The sequence below is a fragment of the Candoia aspera genome, chromosome 3 (genome assembly GCF_035149785.1).
Source record: "Candoia aspera isolate rCanAsp1 chromosome 3, rCanAsp1.hap2, whole genome shotgun sequence".
In the NCBI taxonomy this organism is placed as follows: Eukaryota; Metazoa; Chordata; class Lepidosauria; order Squamata; family Boidae; genus Candoia; species Candoia aspera.
The window spans coordinates 107,473,950-107,496,165 of record NC_086155.1 but is presented as its reverse complement, the minus strand read 5'-3'; the positions used below and the strand labels follow the sequence as shown (position 1 = coordinate 107,496,165).

Sequence of the window (22,216 nt, the reverse complement as noted above, 5' to 3'; positions counted from 1 at the left end):
TGGTTATGATTCTGTCATTATGAATGACTCCTTACAATGAATATTGGCTAATTGTTGAATTGCGTTCCCTTTCAGAAATTTCACTGCAGACATCTCATTCTCCCACTGTACCTTCAGAAGAAGATAGTGTATTATTCAACAAACTGTTATACCTTGGATGTATGAAAGTTTCTGCTCCCCGCAATGAAGCAGAGGCCTTGTGTGCCATGGCATCATTGAAAAACTCAAGTCATTCACCATCTCCTGTAACTCTCTATGTACCAAATATTCCAGATGGTTCTGTTAGGTGAGCTGGATATTTCTTATGAGAATGTGCGGGGTATCCAAATTTGTTTAAGAACAGGACAGGAGTGGATTCCTGCTTCCTGTAGGAACTTCAGGTTGCTCAGGAGACTCTCTTGTTTTTTGAAGACCATATCTAATTCCCATCTTTCTTTTCAAGTTCCCCAAATGTTGCCTGGATGTTTGCAGTGTGTAGTTGCTGGTACTCAGATAGCTGATTAGGAGAGCAAGTGGCTTTAGTTCCAGCCTAGACCATAAAGCAAAAGGGTGTTGGCATTTGTAGCAGCTTTATAAGCTCAACTTGTTTTTCTTGAGCAGAGGCTGTTTCCAGAGTTGGTTGAAGTTCTATGATCCAAGTAAGGCACCCTTTGTGCTTTTACTAGAACAAGAACTACAATGAAATTTAATGTAGAACATATGAAAATAGTGCATGTAGGTAGATAAATATCCACCTTTCTATGGATACTTGTTTTAATATGAAATATCATACCATCTGGTGGATTTGAAACTATATTGGACAAAATCACAAAGGAGAGGGTTATCGACAGCTGGGGTCTTGATGACATTATGTCACCTATTCAATTATAGACTGTGTTATATATGTTAAATACTAGTTGCTACCAGGAGGGCTACTCTCTTTTTCTCCATGATTGTAACTTCCTGGATGTGACAGTGCTGGATTAGATGGGCTTTTGGCCTCATCCAGTGAAGGTTTTCTTTCTGTTCATGTGCTAGCAGTGATTGAACAGGGAAATACCACATATGTTGGAGGCTGGTTCTGTGTGCCTACCTATGAATCTCAGGGAACTACGGTGTAGAAGATTGAAGGAAAGGAATTACATTTCTATTTTTTTCTTTCCTTTTTCTGTAATTTTATAATAATATAATCTAATATAATCCACTTAATTATGTACATTAAATGTTATCCTTAGATGTATCCTAATAACCTGTATTTTTAGCAAGTAGGTGAAGCGAAAAAGAAAAACAAAAGAAAATGGGTGCAAATAAAAAAGGAAAAAAGTATACAGTGAAAGTGATCTTAATGCTGAAATACATGTCAAAGAAGGCAGTTGTGATGAAATTATGAATATCCAGACACTGTTAAGAATTCCTACATATAGTAGGTGTAAAATCTATTGCACTAAAATCTATTCAGGATATAAATGATAAAACTGAACAATAACACATGTATTTTCCTGTCATGTGATTGAAAAAATAACATATTACAGTATTCTGAAATTTATTAATATTTAAATACCTTAACTGGAATATGCCATTTCGTGGACACTTTAGGCATTTCTCAGATTGGATAGAGATATCAAAAATAGCAAAGAAATTATTATTTCTTACTGAATTACAAAGGTTTTTCAATTTTCTTCATTTCATTTAGAATAATAGATCAGTCCAGCAGTACAGAAATTGCTTCTTTCCCAATCTACAAAGTGTTGTTCTGTGTCCGTGGGCAAAATGGGACTTTGGAATGTGACTGCTTTGCGTTTACTGAGAATTACTCTGGCACTGATGAGTTTCAAATTCATGTCTTCTCTTGTGAAATTAAAGAGGCAGTAAGTAGAAAGCATAAGTATTATTGTTTCAGAAAGCATTATTGAAATACTAAGTTATGGATGGGAAATGTCTGATTCACCAGACTGTTGCATCTCTCTGCAGAACATTGAGCAAAGCTGCTTATTTCTTTAAAAGACTTATATAACCACCCCTCTTATGTTAACAACTCTGGGCAGCTTACGACAATAATCAAAAACCAAACAACAGTAGACCAAAATGTGGAGCCTCAACCAACACTCTCCAGTACATCCACCAATACAATCCCTGAGCTCCGACCTTGTGCTGTTCCAATGCTTGGGCGAAGAGCCAGCTTTTTACAGAAGGCTAAAAGGGTGGGTGCATGCCAGATCCCAAGGGAAGTGTCATGAGTACTAATGGGGAGCAGGAGGGGGCCTCTATCCAGGGGGGAAAATGCATGCGTAGTACTGAGGAATTAAGCAGCCATTCAAAGAGACACAGATCAGACCCACCTTAACTTTTGGGGTTTAGCTGTCTGGGTTTTTCCCACGCTTCTTCAGTTTGTTAGGATTCTGTTTTATGTAGCAGTAATAAACACTAGAGACCTACTCCTCATCTCAGCGTGATTTCTGACTGTTAGGACAGGAAGGGTGTTCCACAGGACAGGTGCTGCTACAGAAAAGGCACACTTCCTAGGTCCCACCAGATGGTAACATTTGAAGGAACGGACTGGAGCACGTCCACTGTTTCTGACCTGGTGCTGCTGGCAGATGCCCTCAGGGAGAGGCAATCCTGCAAATAACCTGGCTCTGTGAAAACCAGTATCTTGAATTGCACCTGGAAAGAAACTGGGAGCCAGTGCAGCTCACATAACCGCTGTGTAGTATGGGCAAATGGGGGGGGCAACATTGTGTGTGCTGCTGCATTCTGGACCAGTTGTAACTTCCAAGTAGTCTTCAAGGGGAGCTAGACTGTGTTGCAGTAATCCAATCATGAGTGACCTTGAACAAGACTTCCTGGTCCAGGAATAGGCATAGAAGATGAAGCTGTGCAAAGGTCCCATCTAGGTATGGCTATCACCTGCTCCACAAGCAGGAGTCACAACTCCAGAAGGACCCCAAGTTGCACCCCAGTTCTGTTTGGGGAAGTGCTACCCTGTTGAGAGTCAACATATCACCAGATCCAGGGAGACCAAACCCCCAAAGCCCCTCTATCTTGCTAAGGTTCCTAAAAGTGTCACTTTGAGATCTCTTAAGACTTAAAAGTAGTTTTTGTTTGTTTCTTTGTGAGTAATAAAATGCTGTTTGCTTTCCAAAACATGCCCATTGTAACTATTAGGTGGGGATTGCTCACACAGCACAACAGTGTGAACTAAAGACAAACTGCACATCAGGCTCTTCGTCAGTATTTGTTTTGTTAGGCTGTATTACTACATATTTCTCTCTCCACTTTTTCCTTCCTTTTCAGTACTTTCATTTATGTAAAGTAATTTTCCAGAAATGGCAGTGACTCTGGTTACTCCCCACCCAGACTCTCACAGCCTCCAGGTACTGGGTCAGCACTGAAACAGCATCACCTGCTTGGCCAGGGTAGAAATGTATAACTGGGTATCATCAGTCTACTGATGATTCTGAAGCCCATGCTGTCAAATGACCTCACCCAGTGTTTTCATGTAGATGTTAATGAGGAGCAGTGAGAGACCTAAGCCCTGAAGCACCCAGATTGCAGGGGCCTAGGGTTAGACAACTCCCCACCACAACTTTGACTGGAACTGGCCACAGAGGAAAGAGGAGAATCACTATAAAACTATGTCTCCCCCTCCCAATCCCCCAAACCGGTGCAGAAAGATATTGTGGTTGATGGAATTGAAAACCACCGAGAGATCCAGGAAGGCCAGGCTGGTTGTACCACCTCTGTCCCAAGCCCTCCAGAGATCACCTACAAGCAGAACCAATGCCATCTTAGTACTGTAAGCCAGACTGAACCCAGCCTGAAAAAGGTCCAGATAATCCGCTTCATCCAGGGTCCTCTGCATCTGAGCTCCAGTTACCATCTCAACAACCTTCCCTAAAAAGGGAAGATTGGAGACTGGATGAAAGTTATCCAACACTGTTGGGCCCAAAGATGGCATCTTGAAAAAGGCCTCCTACAAGGCAGGTGGTACCACCCACTCCCACAAAGAGGCATTAATAATTCCTCTTGTATCCCTGATCCATTCATCATCTCCCGAGGGAGCACCTGAAAGCAGAAGCTTGCTTTAAATCTCCCATTTCGCTTGGGAAAAGCATTGGGCAAGCAAAGTTGATTCTTGGGGAGCTGAATGCCCAACTGGGATCACATTCAAATACATATCCAGTGCTTCACCTACTACACACTTTTCCTAAGGGAAGGCATGCTCTGGAAGTACTGCCAAGTAGCTGCTATTTGTCCTGTAAAGTGGCCCTTGGATGTTGTTTGATGAGAAATTTACCAAGTAATTTCTTTGTACCTTTTATTTTTTTCTGTCTATATGTCTTCTGTTATATTTTAAAGGTTTGCAAATAATCCAAATGTGGCTAATTTTTACTTCAGTGTCCTTCAAAAACTGAGAATGTACACTGTTTTATCATTTGAATAACTATGTGATCTTAAATATGTTCACTCAAAAGTAAAATTTACTGTTTTCAGTGAGGATTTGAATGATAGCCTAAGTTCAGGGAGCCTGTGGCTCTTCAGATTTTTCTGAACTACCAGTCACAAAGATCCTGCTGGCATAATTTTGGTAAGAGATGGTGGGCATTACTTTTTACCAGCAATTGAAGAACTATAGGTTTCCTATTAGAGCCTAAATGCAGATTGCTATTCAAGAATGTTTATAATAACAGATTTTTCTGCCAAGCAATTAGATATGGTTTATTGTTCAGTTGACTATTAAGCCGTTGTTTATGCTGTGCTTAGCTTTTTATATTTGATTAGATACACTTTGTAGTTCTTCTGATGTACTAGAATTGGAAGACTTCTAAGATCAGCATATTGTATTTGCAATTTGCAAATAAATTGCAAATAGTTATTATCTCTGTAAATGAATAATAATATATAAAATAATAATGTAAAATAATTACTTAAATATATATATGTAAGAGTTGTACATTTTGATTTTGCATCATAAATTATTGGTTTTTCTAAACTTTCTCCCTTCTCTCTAAATTATCTTTTATGCCCTTCTCTCCTCCTGTGTTTCTTTTTAGGTCAGCCGAATTTTGTATAGTTTCTTAACAGCATTCAAACGTTCCTCCAAACAAGCATCAGATAATGTGAAGGATGCTATTGTTTCAAGTCCTGACAGTGATATATTCATGTTCACTGTTTCTTTAGAGGTCAAAGAAGATGATGGTAAAGGAAATTACAGGTATATGGAAGAAATGATGAAATAGTGGAGAGAAAAAAATCTAAGTCATTTAAACCTGTGAAAGTAAATTAACTTTGCCTATTTGTACAGTTTGCTTCATGCCTTCCTCCAAGGAATTCAAAATATATGTGTTCCCAACAGAATGCAAGGATTAATGGAGAGAAAGGCAGCTTATCATAGTTAAGAAAATAGATTATATATTCCCAAACTTGTGAGATTTGTAGAAACCAAAGGCAATGTTGGGATAAACAGTCTTTTGAATAGTGAGCTGAAGCTTACCTACAGTATGTAAAACATTTTATTTTATGGCTTTGGTCTGATAGTTTTAATGAAGCAGATGGACTTATTTTTTAATCAGAATTTTTATTAGAGTTCGCTGTTGAACAGATGTTGATGGAATGTTATTCTTCTTCAGTCCAGTACCAAAAGATAGAGAAAAATTTTACTTCAAACTAAAGCAAGGCCTTGAGAAGAAGGTTGTGATCACTATACAGCAGATTTCCAACAAAGAATTAGCCATTGAAAGGTAATAATAGCTACCATGTGTCATTAACAGTGCTTTGTAATGTTTGTAATATTTTCAATGTCTTTCCAAAATACAAAAACATCTTTTAAATACTGGAGGGTGAGTGAATTTTGCATCACTGTTTTACCATTTGTGTTTGGTTACTAGTTAGTTTGTGATCCTAATTTGAAGTGTTTACCATATATACTCGTGTATAAGCCCATCCACGGATTAGCCAATCTTTGAATTTTTAACCAAAATACCATGAAAAATGTGCCACCCTTGAAATTTTCATATGTTTTAATTTCACAATTAGCTTATCTGCGGATGGCACATTTTCCAAGGTATTTTGGTTAAAAATTTGAGGGTCTGCTTATCCACAAGGATATATGGGATAAAAAGCTGAGGGAAAAACGTACCATATATCGTCGTGGATAAGTCTATTTGAGGAGAAGCTGAACACAATTTTTTGGGTGCATTTTGACACCAAAAATTATTGGCAAGTGTAGTGTGTATATACGAGTATATACTGTATCTTTAGTGCTCTAAACTGTATAGTCTGGGTTGTATGAAGGATTGTTTACCTGTATGAGCCTGCCTAATCTTGTTTGGTGCACACTGGGAAAGATCAGTTCGTAGGCCAACAGGGACAGAACCTTTTAACCAAGGATCCCAAATGTGTGCAATTTTTTTGGCACCTCCCCCCCCTTTCAATATTTCTTCTTAAATGGATCCTAAAGCTTGGTTTTTGTATCCTTTTTGCTGAAAGTTTTAATACTAGTTATATATTTTATTTGCTACTCCATGTTTAAATTTGGATAGCCATATCTTGTATGGTTTTAAAATTAAAACGACTGATTCCAAGCTGCCTTGTAAAGCCTTTGACTTAAAAGACATTGTAAAAATATTTTTTGTAAATAAAATCTCTGACTTTGGGGGCTCCTGGGGTATGCACCAAAAATCTTTTGTGTTTTATCAACAGATTCTCTCTCCTCTACCTATTATTAGATTTTATGTTTTCCAGCTTCTTGATAATGTTAATCCTGGCATCATCAAAAATGTATTGAATACAGAATTTAAAATGTAGTTTGTGTAAGATTTTATCTGTATAGGTATCTTGGAATTCATGTATTGATTCAGATTTCTTATTAAGTTTAACATGATTATTGAACTGTTAGTATCTTAATAGTAATAATGTCATTTGGATTTTTCTACAAAAGCTTGGTTGACAGTTCAGGTTAACATAGTTCAATGTAATCATGATTGCTGAAATAGGCATAAGCAATTTGGTTCACATATATAGCTAAGCCATCATAGTGGCTAAGTTCACATGTTATGCTAAACCAAGACTAAACAAATCACATTAAAGCTTAATGTGGAGTACAAAATCAGCAATACCCTCCAGCAAGCTATCCTAATAGCTTTGTCCACCAACTTATATTGTTTGTCCTCAATATTTGCTATTGATTTGTTACATTTATTATATTTTAAAATATTTTGCATACTTTTAAAAAAATATTTTGTAAGCTCTCTAGAATTGTTTTTTGGTTGGTAAGCGACACATTTTAGTATACAGCTTATGATTGTTTCACTACCCAATACTGAGTTCACTAAATATGATCCAGTACTGCATCCAGGATTTATTAGAACATTTTTCATGTGTTGTAAAGGACTATTAAAGATAGATTTTGACATATCAAAATACTCAGGAAGCATAACTTTTAAAATGTTCTTTCTAATGTGGAGAATTATTCTAATTCAGATTATAAAATGGTTGAATTAATATACTACCTGAGACCTGTGACTGGATTTCTCACTGGTCTCTTTTTCCCTAAAAATAGCTGTGTAGCGTGATTCTGAATGTGTTAGATTTGGACAATGATGCTGAAGATATCTTAGGCTTTCTCAGGTTTTAAATTATTTAGCCCTCATCCAGAAGCTGCCATTTTCAAGTGGGGAAGGTACCTTTTTTTTCAAGGTGACACCTTGAACAAAGAAATGGAAGAAGTTTGAATTTGTTTTCCTGTACTGCCACAATTTTGAATCAGATTGCTTTCCTTTTAAGCAAATAAAAAGCTGTCTGAAAATTGTGGATCCTGTTTCATGTCCACTAGTTTTAAATATTTTCGAAAAAGATTTGAGAACCGTATCAAAAGATTGCATTATAAAAGAATCTCCTCTAGATGGCAACCTTACCATAAGATTTGAAAACAGTGCTTAGTTTCATATTGAGTTCTTATTAAGATCTGATTTTTATAAAGCAGTGTGAATTTTTTTAAGCAACAGAACTGTAATTGTTCATCATTCATTTTGGTATACTTTTATTGCTCTAGGGCTTTTTTTTAACTGGAGGTGGAGATCTTTAACATCTGAAGCAAAAACATTTCATTGCTATACTGTTGATCTAAGGTCTGATCTTGCAATGGATCTTGGATTGCCCATATTTAATATGCATTTGTATGGTCATGCATGGATCAGGGATTAGAAATGGAGCTGTGAAATCCCTTTGATATTAAGCATGCTTTTTATCTCTTCAATTTTTCCTCTTAAATAACTACAATGCTGGAGGAAGTTAAGACAGGCAAAGTATGAATTGTAGGAAAATCAATTTTGATCTCTTTGCAAAACAATTTTTGAGAATCACTTTGAAAATTTTCATAGGTTCCGTAGAAGAAAAATTGTTTTGCTACAATCCTCGATATTTTAAATTTTTTTCAAGTAGGTAGCTTTTATAATATTTAACTCTTTTTTAATACCTGATAATGCTATGAATAATGAGACAAATTAAGTACTTTTTCAGGAGTACCCAACTTCCCCTCTCCAGTTCATAGTTTTATTACTTGGACCCTCACCATAGTACTATAGTTCACAGGATGCTTTTTTCTCAAATTTTTCAACATTCCACTTACAAAACCTATTTGGTAGATGATTGTCATAGTTGTTTCTGCATAAATCTGGACTTCTTTTTAATTGAATGCATTTTTTAAGGTCTGGTTTGTCTGTACACAGACTCTTGTTTATATCAAAAATTAATATTCAGTGACAGTAATAGATTATAAATTGGTTAATTTTTGCCTAATTTTTTTTTCATTGGAGGAAACTTCTGCACAAACACAATGTCCAAAAAATCATAAAGATAAATTTTAGTGTCTCCTATGTTAGGAAACTATTCTTTTGGCTTTTCTCTCTCCCTTCCTAAATGACAACCTCAGTAGCCTAGTTATTAATGCCATTGTACCTATCTGTAACTCCCTCCCCCTCACTTTTGCTACAGATAGTCCTTGCTGAACGACCCTAATTGGGACCCGCAATTCCAACACTAAGCAAAGTGATTACTGAGTGGGACATTATGTAAGGTGTTTGCTCTTCTACACGTCAAAAGCAATACAATCACTCTGGCAGCCTGGGGCTGGAAGCCGCAGGCATGCTATGCAAAGAGCTTACAGTACTCTCTTAAAATCTCTTCTTGACCCTTTCCTGCTGCTGGTGCAATTACACTGCTTTCAGTGTGTAGAAGAGCAAACAGCATACTCTCCTGCAATCCTTTCCAGTCTCTCCACTCTGTGGTGGGGGGAAGGGTCAGGCAAAGGAGAGATTGCCTACAGAAATTGCATGCTTTTTCTTCTCCCCCAACCGCAGAATGGAGAGATTGGAGAGGAAGGGAACTCAAGAGAGTAAGCTGTTTGCATAGTGCGCTCACCACTCCCAGCCCTAGACTGCCAGTGTGATCTCATTGCTTTCGATGTGTGGAAGAGCAAACAGCTTACTCTATTGCAATCCCTTCTACTCCAATCTCTTTGCTCTCAAGGGGAAAAGAAGGAAAAAACACAGGTCAGGCACAGAACAATGCATATTGACGGTAATGGTGATCACATGACTGTGGGATGCTGAGAAGGTTGTAAATGGTTGTACATTGGCCATAAAGTTATTTTTTCATTACTGTCATAACTTTGAAAGGTCTCTAAAAGAGTGGTTGGCAAGTGAGGACTACCTGTAATGGTACTATTTAATTACAGTTTTTCTGAACTTTTATAGAAGGAGATCCTGTAAGAATATGGTTTTTTTCCTCCTCCCATCCTGGAAGGTAAAATATCCTTTTTCTTACCTTCCAGCACCAAATGAGAAGTTGAGCTTACTTTGAAGTTCTGTTTTGGTTAGCTAGTAGGAGAGCAAGTAGACTAACCCACCTTTATCATTTTTTATTTAGAAGGGAGATTTTTTGGAGAGGCAATTTTCATTTCATTTCATTTTAATTCAGTTCAGTTTTACTTGTCTGGAGCAAGAAAACAATAAAGCAGAATAAAAGAAACAATACTTAAAAACAATAAACATAAATATTCAAAACAGGCAATTTAAAAGACATTGTGGCCTGGAGTAGTTGTCAGAGAAAATGAGTGACAGCTAAATGTCTCTTGATAATTAGTAATTGTCTACCACCACTGGGAAGATCCTACTCTAGCCACTGCATTATGAACCAGATCTACTGGTGGGATCACAAGCTGGGATTTCCGAGTTGATCTTAATGGAGACACTGAACATGTTGCAGAGGCAAACTTTTAAGCAAATGGGCCTTAAGCTGCCTAAGCTTCTAATATAGACATTAAAGATACTCCTATTGCGATAGTAGCCATGTTGATACATCAAACAAAAGTAAAAACTCCATTTGTGATACTTGTAGACTGAATGCGTTTGTCAGCAATTGCTGCCAGGTTTCATGTAACATTCAGGACCAAAGTCAAGGTGGCTCCCCGCAACTCCAAAAACAGAAAGACATTAAGCCAATCTGTTTCTCAGCTGTAGCAAGGGTCCTGAGTTATTAAAGGGCAGGAAAGCAGGAAAAAAAACACCAAATGGACAAATGACAAGTACATGATGATGTCATCATGTAAATGCTGAAACTTACATACTTGTATTAGATGTAGTGTTATTAATTCATAAATCGTTTGCTTATCAATAAAGGCAGAGAGTAACTTTGAATGTTGTGCTTATAGACAGTAAACTAAGGAAAACTGTGTAATATTATCTACTGGTTGGAAGGGATTAAACCCCCTTAAAGTACAGTCCTTCAGATGGTTTACACTATCCTTCATCTGTACACGCGTTCTGTACTGGAAGACCAGTTATGGAATATTCCAGGGTAAATACAGAGCAATAATAGCTGTGGTGATCTGTCAGAAAATAAAATCCAGAATCAATAGGTGACTAATACCTATCTTGCAGGAAAGGGCAACCCTTCAGCACCCCAATTATGGCTTTCCCATTGCCCCAAGACTGTAGTATCATTGTTTCTACAAAATTAAATTTGGGTGTTGTAAGGTAGATGATAGCTGTGTTTTGCCTTTTGACTCAACTGCAAGATGAAGTTTGCATTTGCAATTTTTGTCAGATAACATTACATGGTAGGTGTGATGGTCCTGATCCTGTTTGCTATTAATTCAAAGACCCTTACCAGAAGCCATTAAAGGATATGAAAGAGATCTTTCTTCAGTACAAGTGATCATTTCCATGTAAAGGCTAGACTGGAAAAGCCCATGCAACTTGCCAGTTATATTCTCCACTTTCACCCCAGCTCCCCACCCCCATGGGAGATTCACTCTGTGACAACCCCTCCCCACACCTTCATAGCTTCTTCCTTCCCAGCTACAAATGCTTCAGTACTAAGTTGATAACACTGTGATGAATATACATTCCTAACTGCCCTGCAGGCACGCCTGACTGCTGTTTCAAAGCATTCCTAATGACTCCACAAATATACTAAACTAATTACTACAAATCCCATAAACATACTGGCAGGATGTTTATTCCATCCTGACACTAATCAACAATCCTAATGGTTCTGCATGCCTAATTCAAAACTACAAAGCATTCCCAACAACCCTACAGGTGTGCTAAACTAGTTACTACAAATCCCATTACCAAACTCTGGCAGAATATTCCATCCTGACAGTAGGACTGTGCAGTGTTTTGAATTCAGTATGGAAAAGTGCTTTATAATATGCAGCAATGTGAATGCAGCACTTTTTTGCAGCTAATTAAAGCAACCTCATCTGTTTCCAGAATCATGTAGCTACAATGGAAGCCTCCCCACAGCAGCTCTGCAATCCTAGAACTAGACAGAGTTGCTTTAATAAGTTGTAAATGAGTACCACATTTTCCTTTCTCCTTGTTCTGGAGCACCTCTTTTTAATATCTGAGGCAGTATATATCCTTAATGCATTGTTTTTCATTTGTCATCTCTCCATTGTAGCCAAAGATACTTATTGGATGTGGTTTGACTCATTCTTCTGGAATTTTCTTCTAACCACTACATTTCTCTTTTGCTAATTTATACTACTTCTCCTTTGGAGCATTGTTTCAGTAATGTTCTGCATTTTGAATCTTAGAAGGGTTCTTCTTGGAATAGTGTAGAGCTTTTTACTAGCTTTGTATTTAACCAGAAGTTAGCTTAAATCTTTGTTGTGTGTCCTATCTGCCTGCAAACCAGAATGGAACCTCAGAGTAAGTTTGACTTCTTAATTTAATTTAAAGTAGCTGTGATTAGATTATATTTTCTTTCTAACAAGATTAATTACCTACTAGATAAAGCTGCCTCCAGTTATTCCACCTTTTCCTACCCATGGTGTTATCAGACTCAAGCAAACAATTGGTTAGGCTTCACTGGTTAGTCACTAAAATATTTCTTGATAGGACCTGAATCAGACTTTGACTGCCCTGTTTAAATGGATAATTGTGCTCTATAACATCAGTATACAATCCAGTGTTTTAAACTTGACTTTTTCTTATGTTCACTAATACTGATTGCAGGTGCTTCGGGATGCTGCTAAGTCCAGGTCGAAATGTCAAAAACAGTGACATGCACTTACTGGATATGGTAATAATTCTCTAACCGGTAAAAGCTTATGTGATAGTATTCATTTTGGCCTAAATTTGCTCTGTCAAAGAATCCATTGTTTTCATTCGAAATATAGCCTTCTGGAATCAGAAGTGGAATTTTTTTTTTGTTTCTTTTGTCATGAAAGTATAAAACAGTTATGCTTCTAAAATATTCTTCAGTAGTAGTTGTGTAGTTTCCTTGATTAATTGCTGATTGCTGGATGCCATATTTCCTGTATGAGACTGAACCCCTCATTAAAGAAAGCCCATGAATTTTCAGGTAATATCACAACAGGCTAGGAGATATATTTACTGCATGAAAAGGTCTTTAACTTGGTGATTTTCAAGTAGCTCTCATCACCTTATCAAATTTATGTAGATTAGCAAGGACAGTCCTAGCTGAAAATGTTGTCAACTTGAGGGGAATAGGATAAAACAGGGTTTGAGTGATAAAGCAGTCTGCTAGCAGGCAGAGATATGCCAGCAGAAGAATCAGATTCGACTCCTAGCCAGATTGCAGAGAAACCCAAATGATGGCACAAAATTAGTGAAGCTGAAGATGTCCTAAATAATTTCCAATACATTGAATCCAGCAGGCTTCCAAAAAATAAAAAAACAACTTTCTTAACCCTTTGCTCCAAATGTAATTGTCCAGACTACTTAGCTATGTATTTCACATGAATAATGAGGATATGGAAATTTAGCAGCTACCAGGAAGATACTTTGTAATAATAGTTCAGTTGACGTAGATAGGACTACTTATATATACATAGGCATAATCCAACTTCATAATACAAAGATATGGCATATTTTTGATGCCAGTATTTTCACGAGTATCATATGTGAGATGTGAGACTTAGAAATTTCCATACAAATTTGCAATTTTCAGCTAAATGTGCTTTATTTGTAGGCTCTGTAGTATTACATTCCTGTACTCAAATAAACCATTATTAAAATGAATGGCAAATTGAAAGCAACTTATGGGAACTTGTTGAACAAGACTAAAGATTGGACTTATTTTAACATGTTTATTATGCTTTTTAGTTGTATAGACACAACACTGAAAATTGAAGAGTAATCCTGAAAAAATCCTGTTTTTTGTTCTTAGGAGTCCATGGGAAAAAGCTCTGATGGTAAAGCTTACGTAATAACTGGTCTTTGGAATCCTAATATGCCTATCTTTTTAGTCTTAAATGAAGAAACTCCTAAGGGTAATTATGCATTTTAAATGCTATTCTGTGATCACATTATTAGAAGGGAATTAGATATATTGTGTAGCCTTCTGCTTTAATAGGGTTCTTCATGCGTTACATTAGGATATAGTATATGCAATTATTTATAAAGCAGTAGATGGAGGATTATATGTTGCATTAAAAAAGTCAGATCTGATGCGTAAATAGAGGTGGGACTTTGGAGAAACGGGAAGAGCAAGTAAGAGGCAACATTATGAAACAGCAGTATGGAGTTATACAAGAGAAGAATCTCAGCAGAGTAGAAATTACAAGGTTTCCAAACATATCATTATATGGGTATACGTTATTGTTATTGTAATTTAATGTGAAATTTAATTTTCTTTGTGTGCTACAGATAAGCGTGTATACATGACTGTGGCAGTAGATATGGTAGTCACAGAAGTGGTGGAGCCTGTTCGTTTTCTGTTAGAGACACTTGTGCGTGTATATCCAGCCAATGAACGCTTCTGGTACTTCAGCAGGAAAACTTACACAAAAACATTCTATATGAAATTAAAACAGGTAATTTTTAATAAAACGAGAAATAACGTAATGAGTTGGGAGGGGTTTTCATTGTCTATATATATTTTGCAAAACGCTGTGTAAATTAAGGGTTGGGAATAAAAGTTTATAGGCAAATGGTTAACCTGTGAAAAAAACCAGAGAGGGAGAAATGCCTTTTTCAGTAGGACAAATTGGCAGTTTTCTTTGAGAGCTGAGAATTGGAGGATTGATTGTCCTGTTTGTTCCCTTATTGAGTGACATATCTATAGATTAGTTGGATGTGGTCCATCTTTATTTTTGATCCCTGCCCTTCTCAACTGTTAATGAGCCAGGAGGAATTGTCTAAGGATAAGAATAATACAGGTAGTCCTCACTTACCAACTGCAGCTCTGGGACTGACAGCTCCGTTGCTAAGGAACATGTTTGTTTGTAAAGTGAAATGTCACATGACCGTACCTGACTTACAACATCAGTTTGTCAGTTCCAGCTGCGAAATGCTGTGTAAATTAAGGGTTGGGAATAAAAGTTTATAGGCAAATGGAACGTGGACCTGAGTCTCTTGTTAAAGTGAATCACCGCAGGTTGTTAAGCACAACGTCACATGACCGGGACTTGCAACTTCCTGCCAGCTTATTTATTTATTTATTGAATTTTTATAACCGCCAATTTCACTTGCATGTGACTCTGGGCAGTGTACGCAATTAAAACAAAAACAAACAATATAATATAAAAGGAGCCAGTTTGGTCTAGTGGTTAAGGCAACGGGCTAGAAACCAGGAGGCTGTGAGTTCTAGCCCCGCCTTAGACATGAAAACCGGCTGGGTGACCTTGAGCCAGTCACACACACTCAGCCCAACTCACCTCACAGGGTTGTTGTTGTGGGGAAACTAGGAGGAGGAAGGAGTATTAGGTATGTTTGCTGCCTTGAGTTATTTATAAAAATAATAAAGGTGGGATAGAAAATAAAATAAAATAAATAAAAATAAAAATAATTTATCCATTAATGGCTTCCCCATTGACTTTGCTTGTTTGAAGCTGGCTGTGCAGGTTGCAAAAGGCAATCACATGACTGTGGGACACTGCAACTGTTGTGAGTGCCAGTTGCCAAGCGCCCAAATCGCAATCATGTGTCGGGGGGGGGGGCTCTGCGATGGCCGCAACTTTGAGGACTTGTTGTAAGTAGCACTCATTCAGTGCCATCGTAACTTCGAATGGTTGCTGAATGAATGGTCAGTAAGTGAGGATACCTGTAACATTATTCAATCACTAATGTATGGATTTGTGGCAAGTTCTTAGAGAAGATAGTGGATCAACTCCATATGCTTTTGGAGCAAGTGGGTTATCTGTAACTTTGATGAGTAATGTCCTGATAACCTTCCAATTCTATATTGTAGTAAGTTATGTGGGTCTGTTTTTGAAGAAGACGAAGCATCTTTATCTTCTTCCAGTTTCAGTAGCCAGAATTGTAACCAATACAGACAGATCATATTATAATTACAATTATGTAATATGCTGTGGAGATACACTGGCTAAAACAATGCTGTTTTTAGATTGCTGATATGATGTCTAGTTCAGGGGTTGCAAACTCAGATTACTATGAATATCACAATATACTAGTATACCAATACAAAAGTTTCCAGTAAATAAAAAATGAAGCACATCATGGATTGCCACAAACATACATTTTTCAAATAACCCCCCTTGCAAAAAAAGAACCATATCTTGCCACCCCAATTTAATCATCCATTTGGCAATGCTCCCTACCACCAAAAACATCAACAACTGATTTCATACCCTGAGAGTAAGCCAAACCCAGCATTGCCTGAAAATACCCACCAGCCCACCCCAACCTCAACACAAACTTGTAAGTTTCACAACTGAGAAAAACTATCGCAGTCCAAGCATAGGCAGCATCCCCATGGAAGCAGTGTGTGTCGTGGAGAATCCTGCTTAGGAAGGAAACTTGCAGCAGTCCAGAATCCTTCTGCTTCAAAATGGTGACAAACTCAAGCTCCACAAACTCCACTTGCACTTCTGCAATAGTGATAAGCTTCATGGCCAATGGTGACAGCATCAAAACAAACTACAAACAAAGGAACATGCCCAGCGGCCTGTTCAGTGAGCACAGGACCACTACCTTTGACTGCACTCCCACACCTGGCGGGTCAGAAACAAAGCCCATGGAATTCAGCACCCCCACTCCCAAGCAAGAATTGTGTGGCCACCCTGGGAATCAATTGCACTGAACCCAATGGGGCCTCTCCCTGAACATTTAATAATGACAGCCAGATAAAATTCTATGACTCCAACATATGTCTTTGTGATATGTATCTCCCTCCCAGTGCTGCTTTTATCCTTGTTACAATAAGGGAGGGATAAGTTACAAACAGATTTAAAGGAAGCACATTTGAAGGTTTTGTTGAAATTAAAATTTGCTCTTTTTTGCTTCTGATCCTTAAGAGAGAGAAGCAAGGTGCTACATAGGACATGGAAGTCCTCTTCCACCCTTCTGGACAGCTTCCTTAGCCCCATGCTGCATGCCACCTCCAAAGGTTAATCAGTGTAACTTAAATTTACAAGCCCAGTTTTGTATTCATTAAAGCTGACAATCTGAAAAGAAACACTGAGATTCTTGAGGCACTAAGTTCTATACTCATTAAATTTTTCTGTGTGTTTCTTTTTTACTTGTAGAACACATCCTATTGAGTATGAAGACTTTTCTTTTTAGCATTTTGCATACTAACAGGGAGATTGATTGTCTGGAAAGCAGTAGAGTAGAGAATTTTCGCTCATAAGAATAGCAACAATAAATCTCCTGTAGGTCACTCTGCTGCTTTAGGCTTGACATGATTTGTTTGCTTTGAAAGATTCAGGAGAGCCAGTTTCATGAAATACTCCTTTTTTGCTGGTGAGGCTAAACTACAGCAAATTATACTGCTTAAAGGAAATTCTATTTCTCATGTCAAAAGAGTAAATGCAGCATATTGCTCTTTTTATTAATGCATTTATCTATTGCTTTTTGATGCCAGCTTGATACTTTACCATATTTGAAAAATAGCTCCTTTTTACGAGATTCTGAAAGAGTTTCAAGGACCGAAGTGTTCTTGAAAACTTAGACTTCTGTACGTTTTAACCTTTTTATTTCTAGACTGGTTGAAAACATTTATAGGGTACATTCTTAATACACCCTTATGAAAATAAATGCTACATGTTTTTAATGAAACTGTGAGATCTTAATTACTTTGTAGTTTATGTTTTAATAGGAGACTTTGGCTCTTTAACAGCTCTAATTCAGAAGGGTTGCTAGTTTTATTTTATTTAAATAGTAATTCAGTGTCTTAACAAATAAACAGTCTAAAGGCTGTCAGAATTTTGGTATGCTGAACAAGACAAATGGTGAAGGTAAAGTTAGTTTTTAAAATTATTTTTAAATCTATATCCCATCTTTTTATTCAGACTGCTTTTATGCTGGACTTATGCCAGGAATGAGACAGGGGAAATCAATTCCTGTTTGTTCTATGGGATTTCTTGATGTCGTATGAGACCCTTCATAACAGTATCCTTCTGGGATTTTTATTCACATTTCTATCACCGCCCATCTCCCCCTAAAAAGCTGATTAGGGACCTGATTTGAGTGGTTCTGGCCTTATCTAATTGAATGTTCCTGGAAGGGAACCTGGAAGGGAACCACTGGAGATTGGATGTGGATAAACTGAGGCTTAGTCCTAATGGACAATGTAGGTAACTAATTAAATCCAGGTAAATAAATGAAGTCCAGTTTAGTTTTTGTCTTGGCCTGTTGTATACCCTCCTTGTTTAGCTTTACTTTCTTCCATTTAGTATGTTATTGTCCTGTTGTCATCACTACACCCCTTTGAGGGTTTAGAAATTCTTCAAGTTCATAAGGTAGCATAACTGGTTGGAGTGTGTGGAAGACATAGGATAGTACAGACAGTTGGCTGACATAGGAACAAAGGAAAATCAGGCTTTTGTGTAATGAGTAAAAATGGGTTTTGTAACAAATTCACTTTTTTCCTCAATTTATCTATACCCCATCCATATTAGCCTATCCCAGTCTGAAAATAATTCCTAACTTTGTCTCCCTGAAAGTGGGAGGTAGCCCCAGGCTTGGACACTGAGCCTCCTGGAGACATGTCCTTCTACCTGCTGCTCCCAAATCCTTCTCTTTTAGCTCTCTCCTCGTGCTGGAATATCAGAGGAGAAGAGCCTTGTCCTCCTTTCATTGGCAGTTTCAGCACTTAGTCCTTCCACGTCCTCAACCCCCTTTTTTGACTGGGACACCTGGCAGGCCAGTGCAAAGTTAACTGCTGTCCTGAAAATGATTGTGCCCTTGGGCTGCTCTCTGTCCTTAATGCTGCTTGTTCACAAGGTTTGTCATGAGGCTGAGCCCCTTCTGGACCAGGCTTTATTAGTGCATGATTGGATCCATCTCCAAAATGTAAAAGGTCCTGAATTTAAATGCTTGACCTTATGTTACTCAGGATGGTAGGTCCTCTGCCAAAAGAGAGATTTGGCTTAAGAAAATTTATTTCAGATACGGCAAGTAAGGATTTGAGTCTCTCCTGCCGGGTCTGCAGCCAAGTGCTTTTTTTGTTTGTTTGTTCGTTTGACTTGCTTGTATGCTACCCACTCTGTTAACAGATCAGAATGGTTTATAGAAACAGAATTGAAACAGCATAAATACAATTAAAATGAATAATGAGTTTTGAAACAGAAAAACTATATTTTAAAGCAATTTGCATGTTACATTTTTTATTAAAACAATGGAAGAGTCTGAGTATACAAGGATGCTGTAAGCATGGGTGGGGGCTTGTCCACAATAAGGGCTGTACCCCAGAGAAAATATAGCAGTTTACTTAAACTCCTCAGATCAGAGAAACATATATAACTTCTTTTCAATTCAGAATTGAGTATATTCTGTTAGAAGTATAAGCATTTGGTATTTCTGTTAGAGGTTCAGAATGTGATAGCTGGATGCAATATTGCAAACTCAGGGTTTCCTTAAATTTAAAACATTAATTCCAGCATTAAAAAAAAAGAAGATGGATAGAAATAGCATTCTGTTTTAAGCCTATCAGCTTTCCTGCAAGACATGAATTTTGATGGAGCCCATCAAGTCCAGCTAATGATGGTTCAAAATGCCTTGTTTGCCTTGAAGAGCAATTTGCATAAGTGGAAGTAAAATGAACAGCATAATGAACTGGGATTATTGCAATATGCAGGGGAAAAAAACCCTGCCCTTTCTATCAGGATATGCTTATAAGGCTAGAGAAATCAAACTACATCCAGCTCGTAGTGTTATTTAACGATTTGGAGCTCTGCAACCTTTGAGAAGAATTCCTGCTTAATCATAAAATTAAGTTTGCATTCCAAAATAAATGGATTTCCCCTCTGTTAAATACCCATAAGTCAGAGTGCAGCATATACTATATAGAGCTATGTAACTCCCTGAAAAGGAATAACTGAATTGTGGAACTCCATCTAAGGAAGATTCACCTAGAACCTTTTTTGTTACGTTTTAGGCATCAGTCAGGCCGTCCGGTTCACTCAGATTTTTGGCAGGTAACTTCTTTATTTTGAGGTTGCCATCATTATTGTTTGTAATATTGCATCTGAATGGCTGCCTGGGAGCTGGCCCTACTATTAGATAGGGTTCAGAGCCTGCCTGGAGCAGTACTTTCCTGAACAGACGTGAATCATTTGTTATTAACATATAATTACAGTATTTTTTACTCCTCAGTATAGACAGTGGGGAGGAGTTTATAGATTTTCTGCTTAATGAACTTGGCTGGCTTTGGATATTTTGCATGGGTACTTTCGCTCCTCTGCTTCAGGCAGCAAAGTGTTTCAGGCAGAAAAAATAAATTATTCTTCGAGTGGGCTGCATTATATTTTACTCTGCTTGTTTTATTTAACTTCCTTTACTATGAACATGTACTCTTTCTTTTTGTTTTCTTAGCATATCAAGCTTTAAACTAGCTACAGTGTTAGCAAGCAACAGTAGTGGCTTAATAGAGTCAAGGCAACAGAATTGGTTTGTTTTTTTTACTCAACTTACTACTTTTTTCATTCTTATACAGGAAAAAATGGAAGAATCAATTTAGTATTTAGAGTTGCTTAGGCTAAAATGTGGCTTTGTCATTTGTATTTAGTGTGAAGGGAAAGGCAGTACAAATGCTGGAGATGCAATCTATGAAGTCGTGAGTCTACATCGCAGTTCCGAAAGAGAGGAAGAAGCAATTAGTCCACTAAGCTTTGCTGATCAAATTTCTTCACAAGAGGATGATGCTGAAGAGGGTGAGAGTAACATGGACTTTTGTAATTCCTGTATGGACTATGCTGTATTCAATAGTCTCTTCAGAACTGTGTTTGCTAAGAATGCATTCTTCCCCTTGGTTGGCCTTGAACCGTATGTGAGAAACTATTTTTGATGGAAGGCAGATGTATATTAACCTGTAGCCAAAATTATTTCTATTCTGGCTCATAGAATAATCAACTTTATTATTTTTAATATGGAATATAATCAAGTTGCTTTTATGCTTGAACAGGAAACATTCTGACCCCTTAAGATCCTCAGTACAATCTAGTACTGTAAAAAAAAAAAAGAATCTCTGCAATCTTACTAGCAGATGTTTGCAAAGATTTCATGAGTGATATAGATTCCTCTCATTCCTCTGAGTCAAAGGCTGAGGGGCCTGATCCAGCAAGTTAGCAGTCTCAGGAACTGGCAGTTGTGAACCATCTTAGGCTGATATAGCAGATAATCAGCAGGAGCAGATACACGAGGAGTCAGGTGACCAGGGGCCAGGTCCTGGCTGGGTGTATTGGCAGTTTTGGAGAGCTAAGCAAGGGCAATCTGCTTGGTTCTTCAAGGGACAAAGACACCAGCCTCCATAACTGAGCCACATCTGCATCTGGCCTATTTAAGAAAGCTGCCAATGACAGCCCTTCTGTTGGATACAACTTGTCAACGTTGGATCTGTGTTGCTGTGCTCCTTGCTTCCTGATCTACTCCTTTAATTTGGATTCTTCCAATGCTTTGCCCCAAAGGCCTGGTGGAAAAGCATAATTCTGAATGTCTTTCAAAAAGACGGTAGGGAAGGGGCCATCCTAACCCTGGGAACAAACTGTTCCACAGTAAGGGAGAAAGATGCAATAAGGGCAGAAAACTACCAACACTTTGTTGCCCTTACTGACGTAGTGTAGACTTCTGCCCATATTTGGCCATATTCATTCTACAGTATGTCTTTCTCAGGCCTTGTCTTCTACTCTTTCATCTCAGTTTATTGAGGAGCTGTCTGGGATCAGTACTGCCCAGGGTCACTTGTTGAGATAGGTGGCTATAGAAATCAAATAAACAAACATATAGGGAGAGTGCTCTCAGGAACAGTTCTGTTAAGTACCATCACTGTAATCCAGAGATTGACTAGGCTCCTGGCTGAATTGCCTATCAGATAGTTGGGAAGATCCCCAAGGAACTGCTCACAACCATCAGCATCCAAAAATACTTTGGAGTGGACCTTCTTAATTGACCACTCCCCCTAAGGAAGTCAGTGGTACCTACTAGCTTCATGGTCACCAGGAAATTACCTTTCTGTGACAAAGAACTGATGGAAATATTCTCAGCTGCCAGGTTCTGCTTCTATTACTTTGAGATAAAGGCTGAAGCCAAAGTGTGGTTTCTTATGTGCATTGGGTCCATGATGATTTGGGATAAGGCCATTACTGTCATGGATGCCTTGAAATTGTGAGCTGATCCTGTTCTACCCCAAACGCCCAGGGCATGGATGCTGAAGTCTTCTGGCTCTAGCCTCCCGGGGAATTCACCAGCTTGAAAATGAGGTCAAGCACCTTGAGTAAAGATGCTGCTGGGCTGCTGGATGGGCA

At 37.9% G+C, this 22,216-nt stretch overlaps 1 protein-coding gene across 2 annotated transcripts in view; it reads left to right on the top strand.

Moving 5' to 3' along the window:
• RABGAP1L (RAB GTPase activating protein 1 like) overlaps positions 1 to 22,216 on the top strand; it is a 170,550-nt gene that overhangs the window by 13,137 nt on the left and 135,197 nt on the right. For both annotated transcript variants that reach the window (XM_063298498.1, XM_063298499.1), the window contains 8 exons: positions 76 to 286; positions 1,673 to 1,847; positions 5,034 to 5,194; positions 5,610 to 5,720; positions 12,504 to 12,570; positions 13,681 to 13,783; positions 14,160 to 14,326; positions 20,482 to 20,626. In XM_063298498.1, the coding sequence (XP_063154568.1) occupies positions 76 to 286; positions 1,673 to 1,847; positions 5,034 to 5,194; positions 5,610 to 5,720; positions 12,504 to 12,570; positions 13,681 to 13,783; positions 14,160 to 14,326; positions 20,482 to 20,626 (1,140 nt within the window). The remainder of the gene's footprint in view (positions 1 to 75; positions 287 to 1,672; positions 1,848 to 5,033; positions 5,195 to 5,609; positions 5,721 to 12,503; positions 12,571 to 13,680; positions 13,784 to 14,159; positions 14,327 to 20,481; positions 20,627 to 22,216) is intronic.